The following is a 25,703-nucleotide window of genomic DNA, read 5'->3' as shown; positions in this document are numbered from 1 at the left end:
AGTGCTGCTAAAAGTGACACACCAACCTGTCAGGGTGCTGTCAATCTTCTGCTCAGTGTCTCTGTCTTTGATATGGAAGGATACGTTCACCTCCTGCTGCTTGTCAAAGGCAAACTGCAAACACACACATACACACTATCAGGTTTGCATTAACTCAGAGTAACAACACATTCCTTCCTATTTGGAACTCAGCAGTAAATTACCTCACATCCATCTAGTGGTGAAGGTCAGAACATACACACAAACACACACACACACACATATAATTCAGAGAGGAAATTTACTTCGAGGTGTGTGGGTGTGTAGGGAAAGAGTATGAGGAGAGAGTGAAACAGACAGAGAAGAAGACAAAAAAGAGGATAATGTAGAGAGAAAACTCAAAACATAATGAGAGGAGAACCTGCAGTGTCTTTCGCGCGCACACACACACACACACACACACAGACTTTTTAACTGCATATTGGCAGTCTCAGAATCAGCATGAGGTGAGGATCAATGAATGCAGTAAAGAGGAAAAACTGTGGTGTGTAAGAAAGAGCAGCAAAAAGTCAAACACACACAACTTTCACTGACAATCTCAAACCTTCACAAACTAAATGCCTTAAATCAACCCTTACCCTAAACCCAATTCAACCGTTAATCCTAAATCAAAGTCTTAATCCTTAAACAGACCTTTAAAGAGCTGATGAGGGCCAGAATGTCCTCACAACAGTGGTACTAAAATAGAAAAGTCCATGCAGTGTATGCACAGACCCACAAAGCTACCCGGGGGTCTCAGGTAAGAGAATGATGTTGCCATGTAAACCATCAGGGGGCGCCAACACGCCCTTATGGATGTCTTGTTACAAAGACTCAACATCCCATGTATAAATAAAACATAAACAACAAAATACAAAACTACTTCAATATAAATACAAAAGACATACATACAACCAGTCAAAATTAACTACACAAAAAAATGGAGCTGAGCCTGAAACCTTTTCTGAGTCACAATTTACTCCCGAATTAACCACTAATGAAGCACTAATTGCCTAATTATCACTAATGATATACTCTCTGATTCTGTTATGTAGTGTTTTCACAGTTGAGCTTGAAAACATAAACAGAGCTCGGAGGAAATTTAAGCTTTACGTGGGCTGCCAATGGCCACAATAAAGGAAATCAGAGTGTATGTGTTATCTTTAATTCATGTTGTAGAGAGAAAAACAACTAACTTGTCGCTGTGTAGACACTGGGATTCTCAGTTTTTATCTTCTGTGTTTATTTCATTTATATTTTAGTGCCTTCCTGTTAAGCATTAGATGGCAGCTATTTATATCTGGCTGAATAATCTTTGTGCTCTGCTGCTTTCCTCCCCATAACTTTTACAAAAAGTATTTAGAAAAAAGCATTCAGAACACAATAAATGTAATTTTTATGTCCCTTGTGGGATGATCTAGACAGAAATAAAAAGAAAATGGCAAGTTAGCTTTAAATCTGGTCAACTAATGTTTATATACTGTACACTGATGCTTGCAGTAACTAGTGAAATGTCACAAATTCCTTAAATATAAAATATAAATAGGCCGGTAAAGGATTAACTAAGTTATTTGGTAAAATTTTATTTTATGAGTGCTGCATTTTTCCATCTAATTTCCTGAAACCTTTTCCTAAAGTCTAAAAAGCCTAATGGAAGAAGTGTTACAGTCACAGTTGTTAAGACCAGATTGCAAAATCTTATTATTGGACAATTATGCAGTTAGCAAGTGAAAAAGAGTTTATAAACAAACATTGTGATTATCGAATTGAATCTTTTATGAATATGGGCTACGATACATAATAGGTCTGCTCAATGACCTACAAATATTAATTAAACTGACATTTATGAAGCATATTGATTGAGCTGCATGTTTAGGTTTTTTAACATTTGGTGTAAATGTCAGTGTATCGTGCCTCAAACTGACAATAATTACCAAATACAACTAACCCTACGATTCTCGGTAGTTATACTTACAAACAATTTAATGCAATCTAACACCTGTAAACCGATAACTCAGTGTGGCACATTTTCTATCTAAATCAAGATTTGGGTTTATGTTTTACCTTCACTGCTAAAAGATTATGGTCTCAATGTTTCAAAACCAAATTAAAATGAAATATAAATCAGACTGAAAAAAGATATTGTTCATGGTTTGGTAAAGGATCACCTGAAGACTCAGTAAGTATATAACAAGGATGTATTCCCTCCTTTTACTGACCTCATAACCTGCAAATTTGAACTTTGAATCCTGTTCCCATGTGACTTCCTCCTCTGTGTGCTTCATTAGCTCCGTCCCGATAGAAAACCTCTGGCCCTGGAAACAAACAAACAATAAATAAATAAATAAAATCTACAAATGAGAAACATCCCGCTGATAATATTTTATGATTGTTGATTAGTTAAAAGAACAGTCTAAGAACAGTGTAAGTTGTAGAGACCCTTTAAGCTACACACACTCTATTCAATTTCACCCAGAGTGGGACTTTGCTATACTTGGATTGTATTTTTGGTGAGTGTAACAGATTCAGATTAACTTTAATTTGCTGTCATCCAGACCCCTCTTGGTTTGTTCCTACCAGACAAGACTAAGAACATAGTCCATGTTTGCGTTTATCCAGGTTTTTATGAACTTGACATGAATGAAAGTGTACCACAGATATCCCACAGAGAACTCCAAACCAGGCTCACCGTGTTGATGTTCAGGTTTCTGCCCTGGAAGCTGATGGGGATCTTAAAGCCCACAGGGATTAACAGTGGCTGTGGAGACTCAAACTGAGGACACCTGGCAGGCTTTATCACAGAAAGAGAGAGCGTATCATAAATCTTTTCAAAATAAAACAATTAGAAACAGGTCACCTTGATTTAGGGCTGTAAATAAGCATGTTCAATGCTGACTGACTATTTGATCAATTAATAATTTGGGTTTCTAAATTGTTAGAAAAAAAAAAAAAAAAAACGACAGAAAAACGTTCAAATCGGATTGAAATGATTAAAACCTGCTCAGATGAATACACCAAAACAGAGTAAACCAACCTGTTGTGGTTTTATTATGTAATCTTCATGCACACCATCGTTGTTGTCACTGCAGATGTGATCCTGAGCATTCCACTGACAGCCCCATTCACTGGTCACACACGCTATACACCTGAAAAAGCCACATGCTCATGTATGTGCAATGCAGAGGTGTGTGCGTGTGTGTGTGTGTTTCTGGACCAACTGTAGCTCAAAATCTGTCTTACGGTGTGTTTCGGTTCTTCCTGACCGTCGCAGCACAGTTGTAGAAGTGGTACTCTCCAGACGCCACCTCAATTTTGTTGTTGACCAGAACCTTGACTGGGACGGACACATAGTCTACCCACACGTACAGCCACAAAGACACACACACAAAGAAAGTGAGAGACATCATAAAGACATGAGTATCTGTGAGAGATTAAAGAATGCGATGAAAATGGGGAAAAGGAGGAACAGAACACTGCTTCCTGAGTTTAGCTTTGCAGGCGGATAGTTCTTTGCGTCTTGTCAGGGGAAAGGTTGGAGGAATTTTATTTTCATGTTTTTTGGTTAAATATAAAGCTTCCGCTAGCAGCTGGTTATCATAGCTTAGGTTAAAGACTGGAAACGAGGGAGAAACAGCTAAAAAGTTTCTCCGTTTCCAGTATTTATGCTACACAAAGCCAGCTATTGTCTGGTTGTAACTTCATATACAGCAAACAGACGGAAGAGAAGTTTTAACAATCAAAATGCAATACTTACATTTTATAGTCAAATGTATTAAAAGATTTCATGCTGCTGCATATGGTTAACACAGAAAATGTCCTTATATACGACATGATCATTATATGAAGAAATATTTATGTCCACTCAGCAAATTCTTCAAGTGTCCACCTACCCTGCTGGTCGGGAGTGGGTGGGATTTCCACAGGGCTGGGCAGTGAACAGGTGACCCGCACCTGACTGCTAACGTCTACGACTGCTCCGTCACTGAAAGAGCCAAAAACGCACTTGACCGTATCAGACGGCCTCAGTCTTGGGAGGGAGGGTATGGTGATATCAACCTACAGGAGGGGGGACAAAAAGACAAGGGGTGGGGTTAGAAAACCACCAGGTGGGAGTAGAAGGGAGTGCACGGGTTTATATGATACAGCATTTAGCTGTGAGACACAGAGCAACAATGAGGTGTGTGGAACAGTCACAGAATAAGTAAAAACCCACTGACCATGACACACTGTCATGCATTTGCCTTGTTTGTGTGTCTGTATTAGTGCAGTACAGTAATCATTACTATTCAGCTGTGCTGTTCAAATATCAGCTCCTCATTGCTCCACACTGACCTCAACCGTTTTAAATTCAACACATACATTTTCATTTGAAACTTTCGGGTCTTTGGTAACTCACAAGCTGGAGAAGTTCCTGAGTGAAATCACTGGAGAACATTACTTTTACATCCTTTTTTAAGAATGTAAAGGTGTATGAGGGAATGTGTTTAAAAGCCAATATTCAACTGTCTTATCAGATTAAAATTCCAAACTACGGGCTGCAACAGAGATGACGGCCACAACTTCGCTAATTAGGATGCAGCAGATTAGTCTATTTAGGCCCAACTCTATTTGGATTTCACTGAGGTCAAACTTAGAGTCATCTGTTCAGAGAAAGCTGGACTCACTTTCTCCCCACTAGAAACTAAAGTCATCTCAAAGGATTTAGAGGTAATGAAGTGCAAATTAAAATACTTAGGACTGCTGGTGTACATAGCTGTGCACTTTTTTCAATTTCCAGATTAGAATATCGGATTGCATTTGGCCAATTCACAGCGAATACTATGTGAAGCTAATTGTGATGCACAACAAACTGAAGAGCTCAGAATTGGCTTGACAGCTCAGAGACTTTGCTACAGACCTGACCCTCTGAGGACTTGACTTCACATTTTGCAGCAAAAACATCTCCGGCTTCAGTTTAAAATCCTGAACAATAAATAAAAGACTGGGTTGTATTTATTTATTTTTTAATCCAGCATCAATTTTCTAACATAACTGGGTCTTTACTGGGTTCATAATGAGATTTTATGATTGTGTCATTGCATGAGATGTAATTATAAAAACCTATTAAATAGAACAACTTTTCCTAATGAAGTATTTTAGCAGACTAAACCTTGTAACATGCGGGAGGCAGAGACTCAAAATCATGTGCTTTGTACACCCAGCTATTCATTATGACCTCCTCTCTATGTTCCTTGATTGGACGAAATGTTGCCAAATCACATAATCAAGGCAGCAATTATTTTTCTTCCAAAACATCCCTGACAAAAGACAATCGGAAGTATAGAAATTTATTTAGGGAGGAGGAGGGGTTGTGCTTTGCCACTCAGATGGCACATTTAATTATTAGGCCTGTGCACTGTTGGACTTGGTGTCACTTGTGTAAAAACAAACGAATTAACTGTTTTAGAGGAAATAATTGTGGAATTTGCTTATTAATTCACGTGACATTACTTGGAATTTGTCAGTGTAAACAAACTGTTACTTATTTAGTTATAAAGAAACAGCTATTTGAAGATGTCTGCAAAAAATAAGTCAACATTCACTGTCTTATTGAGCCGTTTTTGGTCTACATCAACTCTTGAGAACCATAATTGGCTATGTAGCTGGTAGATTTCACCCTCTTTACCACTCAGCTGTCAAACTGAGCAAAATGGCAACGTCTCAGTCTAAAAAAGTGACCTAAAAAACATTACAAAGCTTCAAAGAGCAAAGGTTGGCTGTATCGACAGCATCTTTCAAATGACATACTGCACAGTAAATGCATCTGTGTACTAAATTAGTGCCACCCGAGGTTTTAACCTGGCAAAGTCCCTCAAAAACAAAACACCAGGATTTAGTTTAACAATGCAGACAGTTTCCAGCAAATGCTAAGGATTTACTTGCAAATTAGCATCCTTAAGGTCAATTAAAAAAAGGAAAAATAATGCTCAAATGCTGACTTATTTAAATAGTTACCATTTAAATCCCAGAGAGACGTGAGACCCAATATTTTCTTATCAACATTTGCGACCTGTACCTACCCCTAAGGGACAATGCTGGACTTCATCCTCTGCTTTCATAAAACTTTAAACTTCACATTGATTTATTTGAAACTTAACTGAAAACCAGCCTGGAAGCAACCACACAAATATGAAGCTAAACACATTTGAGTCTTCACAGATGCAGTCACCTAGCATTTCCACAGTGTTTATTATGACCTGACCTGATTGTAATCGCCTCGCATCTATCGTGCGTTTTGCTGTCATCGTGTCTGATGACGATGACTTTGACAAACTAAAATCACCAATGTTCTAACTTACATACAGAGCAAAACTCTAGTCAAAGTGCACAGCGAACAACCATCACATGTCTTGTTTGTGCACAGTCGACTATATGTGCTGGACAAAACCTGATCAAAGAGCATCAGCAGGAAGTGTTTGGTATACTAAGAACAGACAGGTATGATGGGAGAAGGGGTGAGTTGACAGTCTGCTGTTGTACATCTTGAAGGAGAACATGTCTTTCTGGCAGATTAGCTCTTTGATCAATTCCTCATTAATTCTGAGAGTTGACCCACCAGGTTCAAACAGAGCGACTGTGCACCACAGTATCCTCTGCTGGTATTGAGTATATAAAATGGCTGCCACAGCATTTTGGTCTTGAATTTTAGAGTTGCAGAGATTACATTCCTTTCATATTCTTTGTAACTCTTTTTCCACATAAAAGTTATCATTAGACAGTTGGGTAATGTGCCAAAAGTTTGCATGGGAATTTTTCAAGGTAATAAAAGTTCTTGAACACCTCATTAAAATACCATGTGAATCACCCACTTTAAGCTTTTTAAGCTCATTTGGTAACATGACCTGAAACAGAACCAGAACTTCCAGTTACTGGCACAAAAATATGAACCCTTCAAAATCCCATTGACGTTTGGCACCATGCTAACATCTGGTTACTGTTACTAACAAGAATTATGAGCACAAATTCGTAGCCCTCTGCCAACCAGTCCAGTTGCAGTTGACATGCTTGTTTGTCCAGACTCATAATCTATTCAGTTCACGCATGCGTCAAAGTGGACAGTTGTGCCAGATGTAATGAATTTCCCTCTCTTTTGCCTGAGAAATTATGGCGAGGAGAATGAGATCATGGTTAGGTGACTGCGACTTTGTACTACTGGCAATGAAAAACTCAATCAGGCCATTGCTGGGCCCAAGTGGACATTTGCACCAAATTTTAAGAAATCCCCTCCAGGTGATCCATGAAGTATGGGATAGAAGGGAAGTCACCGTGCCTTTTATCAATTCATCCATAATTACAGGTGAACATTTGTGCCACATTTGAAGATACTCCCTAAAGCAACCAGGAGATATCGAGTTCACAAGAATCTAAAATTGTTGTTTATTAAATTTCTTTCAGAGAAACATGACTCCCAACTAATATACTGCCGGCCTAAGAACTTAAATTGCCATGACACTAACTTGAATTAGCACACTCACTGTTGTTGCTCTTATGTGAGTCACCAAAACAAGGAGTCATCAGCAGTTTCTGGGTGTGAGTTGTCATTTCCAAGGAAGGATGATTTATATTTATAAGCTAAAATAGTCTAAGTGCAAAATACAGAGCTGTTTTTTAAAGGAACTATCAGCGCACTCACAATCTACATGTGGAATCTATGCACCGGGCTCATTTCTGTAAATTGGATTTTATAATGTCACTGTGCATAAAATGGGTGTTTATCTGTTTGCAACTCCACCGAAAACCCCTCGAGGTCAACATACCAGAGGTTAAGAAGCTGTTTGATATGCTGCTGACACAGACTCCACCGACTCTGTGAGCGCTTCAGGAGGTTTGTCTGATTTAAATTAAGCAAAACTCAGCAAGAGCTGAACTTAGCTTGGGGGGGATTCCATTTCACAGAGGTAAAGACACAGAGAAATAACCATGATCATGCATATCCTCAGTGAGTCTGCCTGGTACCTGCTGTGTTTTCTTGCAGCTGAGACTCGGTGGGTCGAAGGCCTGGATCTGAACGCACTGCTGATTTGGGGACCACAGCCAGGTGTTCTCCTCTGTTGACCTGCTGCACTCATGCTTCCTCGTGCATCTGTGAGTAAAGTAGATAGTGATATCATGAAAACAAACCAATTCATCTCTAATTGTATGTTTTCAGACCTTTTGTTTAATGAAAAATACAAAAAAAAAAAAAAAAAAAAAAACCACAAAGTGACTCACCTTCCCTCTAAAACACACCAGCCACAGTATGGATCCTTCATAGTCATGCAGGACTGGCAGTCTGTCTTCAGGTGGCAGGCCTGGACTGGAACCTTGGTGATCTGTATATGCATATGTTAGCTGTTATTAAGAGCAACATGTTGGAGCTTGACACCAAATAGCTTCAGTGATTTTATTAACAAATAGTGTTTTGAACGATCACCCTTCACAAATAATCAATAGTCTTTGTTTAGCTTAAAGGGGCCTGACACCATGGTCTAATGTAACTGTCAGTTTGGATTTTAAAGTTTCGTTGAGCCAAATCCTCTGACCTCTTCCAAATTATGACAGAGTAGACTGTTACATACTGCACAATTCCAGTGGACACCTCACACATGCACTATCCAGACTACCGCATAAATGCAGGGCAATTCAGAGCATTTGGACCAACATTTGACAAAAAAAAAAACATCTCAACCAATTGTTTTTTTACACAGAAACACTGTCTGGCTGATCGTTTTTGGATGACAACGGAGGTCTATGACGGACTATTAAACTAATCCAGGGTGTTTGCTGGTAGTCACCAAACACGAATAAAGGCAGTTTGTTTTAGGATTTTGTGTCAGTCTAGGGATTATTACAAAAAACAAGTGGACACATGCTAACAAAAACCTATACAGTAGGCCTTTGTGTAACTAATGTGCTGTTGTAACCTCAGCTACAGGCAGGTGGTCTCTTAAGCCCCGTTTCTTTCACCTATTTTTGTTTCCAAATTAGCAAACTTTAAAATGAGAATATGTGGAGGAAAAATAGCTTTTATCGGTTTCCTTTTGCTTTTGGTTGATGCAATGCCTCGAGACGTACATTTAATTGTCATATCCAGTGAGACAGATTTAAATTGCAACTGCTCTGATTTGGACCCTTTGACATGAAGCATAAATATTCCCTTGTGTACATCACTTAATAGTATTTGTGATTTTCCATGACCCGGTGTAGTATTTTCTTGTAAAGGGAAGGGTTTGAATGGATGGTAATTTAGTGGAGGACTGTGGAAATAATTTTTTGCTGTGACAAGAAAAGGGTGGTCTAATAAATTTAAATGAGCAGATGGAACACGCTGGATTGTTGTCACTTGACTTGATCAAAGTGAATTGCCCTCCTGAAGTGCATTCTAATTAATTCGTTTCTAAATCAATAACATCACCTTGCTGTGGAGGGGAGGAGGATGACAGCGACCAAAAGATTAAAGGACAAAAGAAAGAAAGACAGATGAAGAGAAAAAGCAGAGAGGAAAACAACGAGGGCCAGAGACAAAGACACTGAGCAAATTAATCAATGAGTGACTTCTATGTGGTAATGTAGACGGATGTGTTGGCGTTAGTGGACTGAATTAATAAATGATCAAATAAAGCAGAGAAAATACATGAAACGCTCATTAAATCTCTGACCAGATGGATGAAATGAAAAAAAGTATTAAGCACACGAGCCGCTGACCTTCTTTATGCCGTGACACAGGTGTTAGATGGAAGGCAGGCAAGAGAAACAGATTCAGTAAAACAAAGAATCAATCGGTCAACGTCTAAGCCGGTTTACCTTTTTCTCGGTGGTGATGTACAGGTGTTGGTGGCTGGAATCGAACAGCAGGTTCTTGTTGACCTTGCCTCCCGTGACTTCGCTAAGTGCTCGCCCGTACACCTCAGGATGGGCTGACAGATGCATCTTTAGCACCTACAGAAAAACAAAAAAAACACATCAACACACATTTAAATTCAGTCCCCACCATACACTCTGCTTGACATTGCACCAAACAACACAGAACAGACAGAAAAGTAAAAAGGTTTAGCTTCTCAGTGCATTGTTCGGTGTTGGCTGTTAAGAGACATGAGGTCTTCTTTAACAAATGATTGAACCGCTGAAAGTTTTTAAATAAACAAAATCAGCACACACATTATTTGAGAGTTAAATCTAGTTTGTCCATTTGTGATGAAAACGTTCTGCAGATACTTATACAGAATACGACACAGTAAGGAGCTGTTGTTTTATCAGAAAGCAGTCTTGGATGATGGAATGAACTGACTATTAAATCTAAGTTTATCTGTTTCTATGTTGAATAACCTGAAATTGTTTTATAGAGAATGCTACAACCTACAAAGCTTAAGAATTCAACCAAAATCGAAATTATGTTAAACAAAGTTTGAATTACACACTTATAGTTCTATAATAAGTATAGAAAGTATAGAAAGAACTGAACTAGCAAATGAACCAGCTTCCGAGCAGATTTACAGACTAGTCTACACCACAACAGAAAGCAGGTCATGGACACATTACAGTCAGCAAATGTTATTTCATGTTGTTCTGAAAACAAGATGATGTCAAACTCTACCACATAAAATACTGCCCTGTTTTACATATGCATCCTATTATTGCATATAAACAACAAAAGAAGAAAGAATTTTAATAACTCCTGTTCCTTTAGATTTAATTGCTGTTTACATCTTTGCTTTAATTACATTTTGGCTGTCTCTATAATTGCTAATGGGAGTTCCTACAAACACTTCCTGAGGCTTCAAGGCAATTGATACACACAGAGATGATGAGAACATGAAACGAACAAAAAAGAAGATGCTGACTGTAAAAAAAAAAAAAAAAAAAAAAAAAAGAGCAGGAAAAGAAGCTGATTGAATGTCAAATAAACATCAGTTGGGAGTCGCTACCTCTCCAGTGGCGGTGCCCAGGAAGGCCACAGCATGCTCCATCTCCACAGCCACAGCCACGGCAGTCATGTGACCCTTACGGACTAATGAGGGTTCTGCTGTCAGGGCAAACTCAGCCTTGCTGGCCAGTGGGGAAGGCAAGAACTCTGCTCCACACTTGTATTTGTCAGCCAAGTTATACTGTTGGAGCAGAACAGAAGGTAAAAATGGAGATGGCTTGTAAAACACTCATATTAAATGAGAATTATTGGCTGACGGTCAATATTCTTGTGCCTCATGTTTCAGGGTCTCTTTATCTCTGACACACAGACAGATTTTTCTCACCTGATTGGGGCTGCCGCTGCCACCGCACAGGTCTTCAGACTTGGAGGAGTAAGGCGAGTAGACAGCAGCCTTCGCATTAATGATGCCACTTTGACTGTAACAGGCTTCTATTATCTCCACCAACCTCTTATTAATAGAGCTCAGAGGGTACATACCTGCAGAAGCAGAAAAAGTTTCATCTGTCCTATACAACACACACACACACACGACAAATAATTCTGAAGTGCTTCTGATTTTTCTGTTTTTTTTATTTTTGGGAAAACAAATCTTGTTTTGTTTCTGTTGTAAAGTGTGGAAAAACAGTGCAGTTGCAAGTTTAACGTTAAAAATATTGGAGATTTCAGTGAGAGAAGACTTACAACTTAAAAGGATTCACAGATATATAAAAAAGCCTTAGCTATGTAAGTTGATCATACAGCTGTATGTGAAATGCTTCAATTTAGGACTGGTGCATTGCACATGGTTACACTTTCAGCTCCAGCAGTTGGAAAAAAATGGTGGTAATGGCTGATAAGACACTTTTGTAATGTGAAATCTGGAAAAGAAAAACATTTCTGACCATTTTCAAATACTTTAATTGTGCTCGAAATTTGAGATTTTGATTAATCAGGTGAAAATGGTTGTTTTGACACAGAACAGGATTTCCCAAACCTGATCCTCAAGGGGCCCCTGCCCTGCTGCTTTCCAGCTCTCCCTACCCACTGCTGTTAACCTGATCAGATGTGTTAGGTCAATACAGACGCCATTCAGAAGATACCACTTTGCTTTGTCTTTCTCCAACCGACCCTCATCTAAGATGGCATCTTCCAGCTTCTGACTGACTGAACACGCCTGATCCAGTTATCAGCGCTGGCTAGATTTGAAAACATTTGGCAAATTCACGCCAAAATATAGGTGCTCGCTTCAACAACAGTCTGACCATGCCTGGTATGTCTCATTTGTCTTGCTCTATAGAGTAATTTCTGCACAGAAAATAAGCACAAGGCTGCATCAATCAGCTATTTCTGGAGCTTTCAGTCTTATCGCTGCATCTCCAGACGGTAATTTGTGCAGTTGGAGCGTTTATTTTTTTGAGCACTTAACAGATTTCTCATACATGTTTGCTTTAAGGCTGAGGTTTAAGGTTAAGAATGTACGTGGAATCTTTGCTCCGTCTGCAAATCACACGATGTTAATAAAAACTCCTGAACAGTTACAAAGTTATTGGCATGTTTTTCTTGTCCGCTGTTGTTTCCAAGGTCAAGAATTAACTCTGAACATAAGATTTTTAAACACACACTCTATATTTGAACCACAGGGTCATGTTTTTCATTAATGGCATCTAGCGTGTGAAAAACTGTTTTCCCACACCCACGGAATCATTGTGCATAAAAAAGTTATTGCAATGAAATATTTCATGTTGAGCTGAGCAACACTGGACATACTGTAAATACCAGGAGCACAAAAGATGACACCTACACATGGCTGATGTAGATGGGTCCTCATCTGAAGTGAAGGTGGCAAACAGCAACTTGTCAGAAGCTGAAATGGTTCCATACTGGCCTGACTTAGTCATATTCTCAGCCAAAGCTTTGCCTGGTGTTGCTACATAGGCAGCCTGCAAAATAAAGAGGAGATACAAATGCAGATGTTGGCTATTCACACTAGAAATATGTACTTAGCTCTTTGTAACATAGGTACACTGAGTGGAGACCTCGTAAATAGAAGCAATTTCAAGTTCAAGAGCATGTTAAATCCAATTTATAAAGTTTTTTTAGGGTCAGGACTGAAGCATTCTCAAAAAGGTTCCAATTTAAGACAAACTCATCCAAACGTAAAGGGTCCAAATGTATTTTTCCAACCCACTGCTGCCTTGTTAATAAAAATGCTGACAGCCAACCCAGCCGCTGAAAAGTGCTTTATCATTACCTGAGCTTTGTTGTACTTGTTGGTGCTGCTGCAGTTGAGCTGCAGCTCAGTGTAGGAGTAATAACCCTGGTCGTCCTCACACATCCGGGCGATAAAGGTGAAGTTCTTGGTGTCCTGAATGCCAAGTGTCCGCGAGAACAGGAAGTACACAAAGCCGCCATCTTTGAAGGCAAAGCGAAAGTCGTGTAGGTAGCGGAGGACGAAAGGGTTGGCTTGGACCGCTGAGGCCTCAATGATGCTGTCAAAAACCACCCAGTCACCATAGTCCTGGAGGATGCGGGTGGAGATCAGCTTTGTGCTGTCATGGCTGCCATAACCTTTACCGACCTAAGACAAAAGAAATGACAGACACAAGGAGCAGCACTTCAACATTTGTATGTTAGCAGCTGATTAAGTGATAAGCTTGTAAAGAAAGTAAAACAGAACTAAAATGACCGTATTGGAAATATATTTCTCATTGAAACCAAATCCTGTGGTCTTTTTTTTTCTACCTGTCTGCTGGGTTTGTCTAGACTTAAACAATATAATTTAACAAAGTTTTTGGTATGAAAATTCTGAAGAAATGCTTCTAGAAACATTCATTTCATGTTACATCCCACTTTCCCAGGACCTTTCAACATAAAAGAAAAGTTAAAATTAGGTTTTTGCTAGTCTTGCTAGTCTAGTCTTTATTTCTGATCTGGTGAGTTTCCCCATTTAGTGGAGCAAATAAACCATGTCCTAAACAGACACGAGACACTAGTAGACATTTATTACTTTATCACTGTCCAACTGTGTTTTTTGTGACCAAAGCAACATGTAATGGTGGCATCCTGCAAATGAATGAATGACACTTGAAATTGGTGTGATTAATGTGGAACCCAGACAAGTGTCATTGGGCAAAAGGGAAAGGCTGGAAAACGGCTGGGAATTAGCTGGCAAATGTTTGGAAACTGGATTAAAACAAGATGAAAACTAGCTGGAAACGAGCAGGAAACTGCCTGGAAGCAGCATTTCTGAGTGGTAGGAACTGTAGCAGTAGTGACAGGATTTGCCTCCAGATCTGATGGAGCTAAATGAAACTAAATGAAAAGCCTTTTATACCACAATCCACAGTTGACGCATTTGTGCTGTTAGTTTATATGTACATGTCCCCTAAGAGACTAACATTTAGTACTGAAATGACCACCTTTGACATTTTCAGATCTTTTCTAACCATAGGCCTCTTTTAGCTCTGCATCTGCCAAACAGCTGATTTCCTATAGCTTATACAGTAGCTGCTCCACGTGCTACAATTTGCAGCGTTATTGTGTTTGTTTTCACAATTTCCCAGATGGAGATGGTTGTAACCTGAACTCTGTTTTTTCTTCTTACCAGGAAAACGGTAAAGTTGTCTCTATCTTTGGTGAAGTACGACATCACTCCCACCACAGATACGCTCTCCTCTGCGCTCGCAACGTACGATTTCTCTCCTTTGGTGTCGCTGAAGTACAGCTGCTGCGCCACACTGCTAAGATTCCTCAGCGAGCAGATGCCCCTGAAGACACTGCCACAGACCACCAGAACATCCCTGCTCTCGTGGACCAGCAGCAGCTTGTTGTGGTTGTCCGTCTCCACGGCTTCCTCGCAGGCATCAGTGACAGGTGGTGTGCACTGTTTGTTGTCCCGCTTAGGGCCCGTCTCAGCTTGCGACACAACCTCGAGGTTGGGATCCAGTTGATAGAGGTTGTTGACGACCCCAACATACAAATGGCCCGTTCGAGGATTCGCCACCACGTTGTTGACCAATTTGTCAAAGAGAAACTCTGGGTTTTTTGCCTCGGATGGGCTGAAGGCCATCGTTGCCAGAGCCACCAGGGCAAACTGCCACAGCCGCTCCATCATGTCTGACAGAAAAACAGGAAAGAAATACATTTTTCACATGGCATCAAGTAGTTTGCATATAGTAACTAATTGTAGCAAGTTTATGTTGATGTTCTAGGCTCCAAGCAGCAAAAGGAGCAGAGACAGAAATACATTGATCACACTGGCCACTTGCACTCAATTCCCCCACACAGTGCTTGGTGGTGTGTACCCTGTTCATCTGTGTGTGTGTGTGTGTGTGTGTGTGTGTGTGTGTGTGTGTGTGTGTGTGTGTGTGTGTGTGTGTGTGTGTGTGTGTGTGTGTGTGTGATGACACCTATACATGCTGTAAGTGTCAACGTGTGCCATCAATAGATTCAGTCTTTGATTGGGTTTTTCACTAGGGTACATTTCCACAGGGGATGATAAGTCACATTGTTCAGAGGAGAATTAATCAACTATTTACTTGATTATGTTTTTTAATCACCTAATTATGCAAACCACTAAATACAGAAGGCTTTTCTCCATTTTACTTACTGCAAATTGAGTAAATTTGGCTTTTGAAAATTTATTTTCTGATCTTAAAAACTGCACTAAAGCAACTGAAAAATTGACCTAAAAAACTAAAAATGCAGAGACAGCATTTAAATTTCATAAATGTCATAAATTAAACTACATAAGCAGTTAAAGTGGATAAGGTGCCACATTCGGCTTTGTTTCGTGACACTGTATGTACTAATCAAATATAATGATAGATTTGAACAATAAAAATCATCACTTCTTACAGTTCTGACAGTAAACCCAGTGAGCATGTATTCAGAGACAAACAGAGTTATTTTATTGTCCTCGAAACAAAGCAGAATTTTAAACAGCCCTGTGACGTTATTCTGTTGGGCTCAGCAACAGCAGCAGCAGAAACTCAAGGAGAAAAGAATGAACGCTGAGAGCAAAGAGAAACAAGAAGCAATAATGAGGAGCTTCTCATTAAAGCCACAACATCCTTTACTGGAGGAAAAGGGAGGGAGGAGGAGGTGGAGAAGGTGGAGGTACCCGGCTAAAAGTGAGAGTTTCTGAGACCGATTAGGTTAGAAAAGACTAAAGAAGATGGTGTGTGTGTGTGTAACAAGAGACTGAGTGTAGCAATTAGTTGTCTGACATACTGAGTTTCTCCTTCCATTAGTCTGGATGGGTGTGTTTAATTATAGCTATGGCCTGTGGCTGTAAAACACGGCTCGTGTGTTCGCCAACGTCACACTCGCTATAATAACGTCTACAAACATCACTCTGCTCTAATCTTACGTGTGGTGCAACTGTCAGACTATTCTCCCCAACGTGAAATCAACCTTAAACTTTTGCGAGTTCATCGTCCAAACGTTTCTCATTACGGCGGCCTCGTGTCTGACTTCTGTCCAATAAAATCAAGCAGCTTTAAGTCACATCACGTTCATTTATTTTTCGCATTCCCGATCAGGCGTTTTGCTGGCTTTACAGCAGTGACCAGAAAGCTCCGACTGGTGGTCATTTAACTTCCCCTGTGCTTTTACTCTCTCCAAATTGAATTCACTTCAGTTCACTTCATTGCAAAGGGATTTATTAGTGTGAAAAGACTTATCGCTCTTCCCACCTGCTCGTCTAAATTACCTATTCACAGATAACAGCAGTCAGGTGGTCCTAATGGATGCAGTGCAGAGTTCTAGAAATAGTTAGCAACACATATACAGGCTGTGTGAAGTTATGTCAGTGGCTTTATTTTACAGCGTGTATAGCTCTTGCAAACTGTCCTCATAATTTTCAAAAACCTGCTACCTGTAGACCTGAAAATTAAATGACAGTGTGGCACACTTTATATTTAATTACAAGTTAATTATTTCTGTTCCGGAACACTCCACTAAATATCAACATCTGTTTATGAAGCATGTTTGCCTTACAACATAATTTCCTAGTTTGTAATTAAAAGATAATGAGTGGGCACCCTATAACTCATGGCACTTTCCCAGTTCCCTTTACAATTAGTACCACACTGCTATTCACCCAAAAGTTGTGAGATTTGAAATATTTGTTTTTCTTTACAACGTGCTCGATAATGAATATCTTTATGCTGCTACATCATGTGGTTGCTCAAAACCCACAGCTCAGTTCTTCCCTTTTAAAAATGGCCTTGCATCACCTCCAGTGTTAACCCAGGCACTCTGTCCCTTTCAGGTGGCTTCCTCTCTCATTAAATTGCGCATCTTTCACACCTTTACAACACAATGTAGAAGGGATACAGTTGGCAGCTGTATTCACCTTCTCTGCCTTCTCTCTCCCATAGAACCTGTTTTGGATGTGTGCATCTGCCAGATCAAAGGGGAAAAAAAATAAAAATCATCTTTGGTTTTCCCACGCAGGATCTATCTAGCCAGCGTGCCCTTTTCTTTTCCGTCTGCCTTATTTTCTTTCTTTCATCCTCCTGCTTTGGTTCTTTAAGTCTGACTGGTGTCAGCCCATGAATAAACTGGGTGTCAAAGGTTTAAAAAGTGTGTGTGTTTCTGTTCCTTTATCAGCAACAGTTGTGAACAACAGTTTGACTTTTTGTTGTTTAAAGTAAGAGCATTTCAGCAAATCACCGTTTAGGGCTGGGGCAGACCCTAAATTAAAACACTGCAACTTCACTTTCAAGACACTGCAATAATTTATGCTAAACCATCATCACTGGAAAGTTGAGCAGCCTCTATATGTACCACCAGGTCATGCTGGCAAGAAACCAGCTGAATGCTGCACAAGACAAAACAGGACCGAGCTGCTATTTTTCAAGAAAGACATTTATTTTTGTAATGGTAAATGTTGGATGGAGTGAACAGACACACAAAGCCGAAAACTGGAAATGGTGTTTGTCGTCTACTCATCCAGATGTCGTGCTTGGTTTTTTGTTTCAAGGATCTTTACTGGTCCCTGATACAAAGCTGGAAAAACAACGTTGACATTTCTTAAAGATAAACTGTTGCCTATTTTAAAGATTTGCAGACATGGAGCAACATTATCATTAATTTAGAGTCCTGTGCCTGGTCACCGGAGGAATTTAAATCCAATAATTACTCTCATTTAAGCTTTGTTCTCCAGGGGAAATATGGCCATTTAGCTGTCTTTAACTCTGTCTGTCTGCTGTCTGGTGTTGGGCAGGTAGTGTGCAGAGGAATTTTAGGACCCTTCTTAAAACTTTCTTTTTTTTTTTTTTTTTTTTTTTTAAATCTAACTAAATATCTGATTAAGGTTCAGGCTATATAACCACCACATTTACCTAAAAGCTCTAAAGTCCTCTGTAAAGCTGCGGATACCTAAACATTTGGGAACTAATTCTTTCTTTTGAAAAGAAATGTTTCAGTTTTGTGCCAGATAGGGAAGAGCAGAAGATTTTTTCTATGGAAGTTGCAGAAGAGAGGAGTCTTCGCTTGTGTTTTTAAAAAAGGGGAGTGCGGGTGCCGTATGTGAAGAGTTAGGCCCTGATCATACAGAGCAGTTTTTCAGGTTGTAAATTCAAATTTAACACAAATGTGCCCTTGGACACATGGATGAGCTCATTAGACTATGTTCTGATATTTTAGGGCCACCATGGACTGGACTTAAAAATGAACTGATTAGAATATGAACCTGGTCACTCCTCAGATTGACTGGATGGCAGAGGTGTACTATAATTCCTGCCGGCACTTCTCTAGTGGGAGAACAGATTTCAGGTTTGGCATAGTTTAAGTTGACTGAAATTAGGAATCGATGGACCGTCTTTACTGGAAATTCTGCTTAAATATGTACTTTTAACTTTCAGTATCTGTGTGCCTGTGTTATTACAGAACATTGGCACCTACCACTATGACATATCTGGTAGAAAACTGGAGTTACCAACAATGGGGATAAAATGCAAATGTTGTAATGAAAGTGTTGGCCCAGACTAAACACACACACACACACAGGCCCGCAGGAGAGAGAACAGCAATCTGTGACTCATTAAAATCCTGATGGCATACTTTGTAAAAGTCTTGAGCACTGACCCCTCTGCTAAAAAGTTTCGAGTGAAACTAAATCCAAGAATGTCTGCCGAAGCTGCAGCCAGGGGAATAAAGCCTGACCGATTTTCTCTCTGTCTAACCTCTCTAAGCTTTTCTCTTTCTAACTACTCTTTGTAATTCACATTGTTTCACTCACCCACTCTCTGCTTCTGTCTCTCATCCTTTTCCCTCACTTTCCCTCTCTCTGTCTTTATATCCTCACCCATGGGAAGCAGTTCAAACAAAACTGGTTTTCTGACACACCAGATCCCACGGGATAAACCATATCTGAATCTATAGCTGTCTGTCTGCATGACTGTCTGATAACGTGTCTGTCTGATGGGAGTGTCAGACTAATATTTTACCCAAGGAAGCATTTAAATACATGACAGGTCTTTGAAAGTCTGGTGTCCTTTTCCAGTTTGGATTAAAAAAAACTGTATGCATCATACATCTAGTGTGTTACATTCTTTGGGAGAAGTCAATTTAGTCAAAGTCAATATTCTACTTTTTTTGGCCTGCATTTGAGCTTGTGTTTACACACATGAAGCACGAGCCAACACACAGACAATGTAGAGACCTATACTAGTAGGAGTGTATTGGTTGTGGCTGACACACTTATGGTGCGTACACACCATCAGCAAATCCTGTTGTAGTCGCTCTGTACCACCCACTGTGCAACACAGCAGAAACAGAAATGTTTCCGCCCAACAAAAATGAATTTCGAACAGAACAGAGGAAAAGGTGATCGCCGGAGTCTCTGTTAACATGTAAACATATAAATCAGTTAACCTAAGTTAATGTGTCTGAGAGCAGAAAAGCATGAAAGAAAAAAAAAAACACTGTGGGTCTGCGAGCAGCGGATGAGTCAGAGAACAACTGCTGTGTCAGAGTGTAGCATGTAAATGAACACTCAACACAACGCAGCTCCAGAACTACAGCTTCGCAAGAGCCCAGCGATTGGTCACAGGTAGTTTGAAGGTACTGTTAAATGTGATGCTGCTATCATAACGTGTGTGGGGTGGAGTGTGAGATTTCAGTCTGCAGTAGTTTCCACAATAATTTGTTGTCTTTTCACAGTGCTTACAGCTTGGAGTCTACACCTTCACCTACCGATGGAGTTAGCTCATGCACAAAAACTTGTTTGTTTTTTCACTAAAATATCATATACTAACAGACCCTAAAGCCTTCTGCATTTTATATTTGAAGAAATTACTAATTAACACAGTTTGAAAAAATGGTTTCTTTTCTGAGGTGAGCAAAGCTAAGGAAATCTCTCAGCAAAATAATGAGTAGGAAAAAAACGTTAGGAAAAAGTAAAACTCTGGTGATTGTCGACACAAAAACAGAAGAAAGTAAATACTATCTTTTTTGCCAAACTGTGGAGTGGTTGAGATATGTGGGATGTGTATTTTTACTAAGTTGGTGAACTACCAAGAGAATAAAATATAAAAATGTCAAAATTGGTGCAGCAGATTCAAAGAGATCCTGACTTCTGTTACATAAAGATTAAGTCCAGAGTCATAGATCCTAGATTTACTTTAACGCAACAAGAACTGTGTCTTTGTTTGGCTGCCTTATACAGTACTGGCTGTTGGGGGCAGCTACATGTAGGTCTGCACAGTTGATGCAACATCACCTTGTTTAATCTTTCCAGTTCTCCTTGCTGCAAACTTCAGACATGAGCCAAAAAGGTTTTTGTTTAGGGGTAAAATTTTCTCTGAGACAGAAAAGCCCCAATGTAGTCTTATTTACATTCATGGCCACCACCAGGTGTCATTAGCCATTCATGACATCGGGCCGGAGGAACATTGAAGCTGATTGGCCAGGCCTGGAGGGGATATGAATGCTTTGATTGGCGGAGCCCGGGGGAAATTGAGTTCTTATTGGTGGTAATGAAGAGGCCTGAAGGAAACAAAGTAAGCATAAAACTAAAAGACCGAAGAGGATAGGATGCATACAGACAGAAACTATCAGCAACACACACTCACATATATAGTCTATTCCACCGGTCCCAAAGTCCACAGCAGAATTACAGTCTCCACTCAGAGACATTTTCATGTCTAGGATGAGGTTATGGCAGTGCCAAATCAACAACACAATTCCTGGATTATATTCCTGTATTCACTTTAGTCCTCTGGATTCAAAGTGTTTTGCTCAACTACTGATTTATTGATTCATTATGTTGTGTCAGGAAAAAAAAGTCCACAATTTGACAAAAAAAGTCTACAATTCAAGATCATGTATCAATGAAGAGAAAGAGAAAAATAGTAGATGATTATTGATGCTTTTATTTCTTCCTTGTCTGATCACTCACAGGCGGTTCAAAATGCTGCAAGTATTCCAAAAGATGTCGTGTCACACATATTATTTTATGTCTTTAGACTGGCATTCAGTCAAACTCGGGGCCAGGATCAATATTCTTCTGGTTACTTTTGCAGCCATGCATGGTGAGGTATGAGGCTGCATTACAGAGCTGCCGCAACCATACATCACCAGTAGAAATCTCAGGTCCTCTGATCAGGGCTGGTTTGCTCCAGGCTCAATCTAAAAGGAGTCTGTGCTTTGACTGAGCCTGTGCTTTTGAGGTTGTAGCAGGTTTTGAAATCAAACCACTAAAGCGAAAAAATGACACGCTGTGACATTTCGCTGAAATCCAATCAGTAACAGATAAGAGTGCCAGACAAATGAATGAATGAACGAACTGTACATTGGAAGACCACTTCACTGAGCAGGAATAAAAAGAGGGACACAAGGAAATTATGTGCTAAGTGACATGAAGAGTTAGGTAAAGCTCCAAGGATGCATATTACACCCTTAATCCTATTCTGCATTAATGCACACATCATTATACAATGACAAAGTAAGACCATCTAATAACTCAAAGTTCGAGAAGAGGATTAGTCTTGTGATAGAAGCTCTGAGAGGTCAGTAGTTATTAAGCAGACTGAGTGTTTTACACACACACACACACACACACACACTTCTTAGTATAGTACCACTTAGTAACATCTCTGCCTGGCAGTGACACAGCGAGCAGAAACAAACAGTGTCAAGGCACAGGGAAGACAAGGACAGACTGTCAGAGGAGTGAGGAGACACAGAGGACAGACTGTGAAACCACATGGGCTAAAGATACGAACCTGTGTGTAAGCACAAAGGCAGAAAGATGCATAAGAAATGTATTTTTTAACAGAATTTATAAAAAGGCACTAGTACAGTGCATCCAGAAAGTATTCACAAAAAAACAAGACGAAAATAAAGAACAAAAACCATCACATGTACATATGTATTTGCTTTTGCCATGACAATCAAAACTGAGCTCTGGTGGATCCTGTTTCCACTGATCATCCTGTTTGTAGATCATCATGTTTCTACAACTTGATTGGAGTCCACCTGTGGGAAATTCAGTTGATTGAACAGGATTTGGAAAGGCAAATTCCCGTCTATATAAGGTCCCACAGTTAGTGCATGTCAGAGCACAAACCAAGTCATGAAGTCCAAGGAATTGTCTGTAGAGCTCTGAGACAGGAATGTATTGAGGCACAGATCTGGGGAAGGTACAGAAAAATTTCTGCAGCATCAAAGGTCCCAAGGAGCACAGTGGCCTCCATCGTCCCTAAATGGAAGAAGTTTGGAACCATCAGGCCAAACTGGACGATCGAAAGAGAAGGGCCTTGGTCAGGGAGGTGACCAAGAGCCCGATGGTCACTCTGAAAGAGCTCCAGCATTTCTCTGTGCAGTGACGAGAACCGTCCAGATGTTTTTCAGTTAGTCAGGATCGAGGGAAACATGAAGGCAGAAACATCAGAAACATCCTTGATGAAAACTTGTTCTAGACCTATCTGGACCTCAGACTGGGGCGACGGTTCAACTGTATGTCTGGTTCTGTTTTATTTATTTCATTGTGGAAAGATAATCGATAACTGACTTAGAGATCTCATGATGAAACAGACCAGTGGCTACTTCACTGTTCAGTTTAGGGAATCTGTGCAGGGGGAGATCACAGCATTGACAACACAAATACTGGATAGACCCAATCCATGTTTGAGTGTCTACCGCTCTTAATAAAATAACCTAATCAGTTAATTTGGATAATAAGTTAGACTTTGGGTACTAAAAAAAATGTTATTACCTGAAATGAAAAATGTAGTATTGCACTACTGTTGTTCTTTAACTTTTAGTTTTGAATCAATCGTTTTCCAGAGTTTGTCTATTTTACAATAGACTATTTTACATTTTAAATATTAGTTGTAAATGTAAATATTTATCAATTACAATTATATTATTTATTGCATTCATTAGAAGTGTACCAACTGACCAACCTTTATTATTGAATGAATAACAAATAAAATAATTACAAACTTACATGGTTGTTTGTAGAAATATATTAAAAGATGAATCTGAAATCATGGTTCAATAAAACACAGCATTAATATAAAAAACGTTTTATGGAAGTTGGCTTTTAGTTAGTTTTTATGTTTTTTGCCTTTTATAAGATGTTTTTTGGAAGCTTGACAAGGAGTTTTTAAAAAGCTCCTTGCACCTGTGATATACCAGAAATAATAAATGCAAGGAATTGCTCACTGTGATGGAGATTTCCAGTCTGTACAAATTCATTTTTTACCTGCAAACTGCAAGGAGAACAGCTTGGAAGAAAGGAAATCAATCTTCTTAAATAAATACTACTTTGCATCGATGCGTCGAAAGTTTTCTGCTAGTTAAAGACAGTGATGAGAGACAAAGGGAAAAAAACGTGATCCCATTTCATGACGGTAAACTCTCTCACAGATTAATTCTGCGTTATGCAAATGTAATTTAGTCGTCTGCTGTTGGAGTGTGCGATTAACAACAGCTTTCCATCCCTGAATACACCTCACATTAACCTGACAATGACACGCACTGATGAGACTGTGTGTCCTTGTGTGTGTACTTCCCGCATTACCAGCAGACCTGTTTCCTGCTTTAATTATCTCTCATACCTAAGCAGCATTTTCTCACAACTTTAAGAATCAACACACTTCTCCGTCCTGTCAGAGTTTCCACCGAAGCAATTAAAGGATGTTCGCGTTGTAACGTGCTGAGGACTCATTCTGCGCCCCTCATCGTGTTTGGTGTAACGCTGCATTCAGCCCCAATGGGAATAACTGTCAGCGCGTCCCGACAGCTCATAGCAGCTCTTTTTTAAGTCCTTAAGATGTCATGATTGAAGTTTTCTGTCGACTTTCCTGGCGACAGATCCTGATGATGCCGTTTTAAAGGAGAGCCGAACATGAAAAGATCAACTACAGATCAAAACCCTGACAGGTGTTCTTTTGTATTTGAAGAGTTCCTGTTGGTTTTAGATGAAATGAAAGGACTCCTCATTGACATGAGGCCTCGGGTACTGTAATCTAAAGGGTAATACACACATTACTCTAAATGTTTTTCTCTGTCAGTAAAAAAAAAACAAAGCAAAAACAAATCCAACAATGCATTCAACAACCTCGGAATACTTTCCAACTTCTGCACTGAAGATCTTAAAAACCGGTCACACATACAGTTTCATGTTTAAAAGGTGATTTATTACACTATTCCTCAACAAGCAGGAAGAAAATGACTAATCTACATTTGGTGCTCTAGTACTGTAAGTATTACTGAAATTGAGTTAAAGAGGCCATATTATGAATACTGGTAGGTTCACATTTTTAATATCTGGGGTCTATTGAAGTGGTTTCTTCTCTTAATAATAGGCTTTTATGCAGTCCTACTTCTGACTGTACGTTTGAAATGGCTTGTTATTTGGCAGGACTGTGGACAATATAAGCTAATAATAAATCCCTTTCCCTACTTAGGAGAAAAGGTATTGAGTGAGGTCATCATGCTGCTCCCTAAACTTCAAACTGAAATACAGTACATCAATGTGGAGAGAGTTTTGTAATAAAACTGCCTGTGGTTGATACTGGTCTCATTACCCAAAGTGGCCACATCATGAGTTACTTCAGACAACATGCTGGTAATTGGCATGTCATGAAAAAGATTTCATTATAGCCTAACTTCCTGAATGGAAATTAAAATCACTTGATATGATCTTCTCCAGAGGAACCAGGAGGCATTTGGAGAATTGGGTTATAAATCACCTTGTAATTAGACTAATCAGCCACAGTCTATAGGGCCGCTATAGATGTGCAGTGCAAAAAAACCCAAAAGAAAATAGAAAAAAAGAGCAGTTTTAGGTCGGTTCGTTTTCTGTGCCTATTCTTTTTGCTATAATGATATAAATCACTATTTTGTGTCTTACACAGGATGGAGGGAGAGTAGCTTCATCAAGGTTTGGACTATACACATTTTCCCTCCAATACAGTGCATGCTGGGAAGTATATGCTACTAAGCCAATCTAGGGCAGTTAAGTAAACAATGCACTGGAATTTTTTTATTAGCATTTCATTTCAAGATGGAAGTTAAAGTTAAATTTGAAGCCATCATATCTACATTTAATAATAAAACAAGTCTATTTATTCAAAGAGTCTGGCAGTAAATGATCTCTAAAATCCGGTTGTCTTGCATTATCCAAAGACACAAGATTGGGAAGTCATCACCCCATTCAATGGTCTGTCATCGGTTCTACTCAACCTGTATTTATGAGCTCCTGTTAGGCTCAGTAGGTTTTTGTGTCACATGATTTATGTAT

At 39.5% G+C, this 25,703-nt stretch overlaps 1 protein-coding gene across 3 annotated transcripts in view; it reads right to left on the bottom strand.

Annotated features, from left to right (window-relative positions):
* Positions 1–25,703, bottom strand: part of plxnb2a.1 (plexin b2a, tandem duplicate 1) — a 155,648-nt gene that overhangs the window by 29,877 nt on the left and 100,068 nt on the right. For all 3 annotated transcript variants that reach the window (XM_067489965.1, XM_067489967.1, XM_067489966.1), the window contains 14 exons: positions 14,547–15,058; positions 13,194–13,520; positions 12,744–12,882; positions 11,286–11,440; positions 10,962–11,141; positions 9,841–9,975; positions 8,269–8,369; positions 8,014–8,140; positions 3,909–4,074; positions 3,259–3,370; positions 3,053–3,164; positions 2,708–2,809; positions 2,238–2,333; positions 27–114 (listed from right to left, as the gene is read on the bottom strand). In XM_067489965.1, coding sequence (XP_067346066.1) covers positions 27–114; positions 2,238–2,333; positions 2,708–2,809; positions 3,053–3,164; positions 3,259–3,370; positions 3,909–4,074; positions 8,014–8,140; positions 8,269–8,369; positions 9,841–9,975; positions 10,962–11,141; positions 11,286–11,440; positions 12,744–12,882; positions 13,194–13,520; positions 14,547–15,056 — 2,350 coding nt within the window. In that variant the 5' untranslated portion in view covers positions 15,057–15,058. The remainder of the gene's footprint in view (positions 1–26; positions 115–2,237; positions 2,334–2,707; positions 2,810–3,052; positions 3,165–3,258; positions 3,371–3,908; positions 4,075–8,013; positions 8,141–8,268; positions 8,370–9,840; positions 9,976–10,961; positions 11,142–11,285; positions 11,441–12,743; positions 12,883–13,193; positions 13,521–14,546; positions 15,059–25,703) is intronic.

This window comes from Channa argus, chromosome 21 (genome assembly GCF_033026475.1).
Source record: "Channa argus isolate prfri chromosome 21, Channa argus male v1.0, whole genome shotgun sequence".
In the NCBI taxonomy this organism is placed as follows: Eukaryota; Metazoa; Chordata; class Actinopteri; order Anabantiformes; family Channidae; genus Channa; species Channa argus.
The sequence above is the reverse complement of the archived record's forward strand: the minus strand, read 5'-3'. Positions and strand labels throughout refer to the sequence as shown.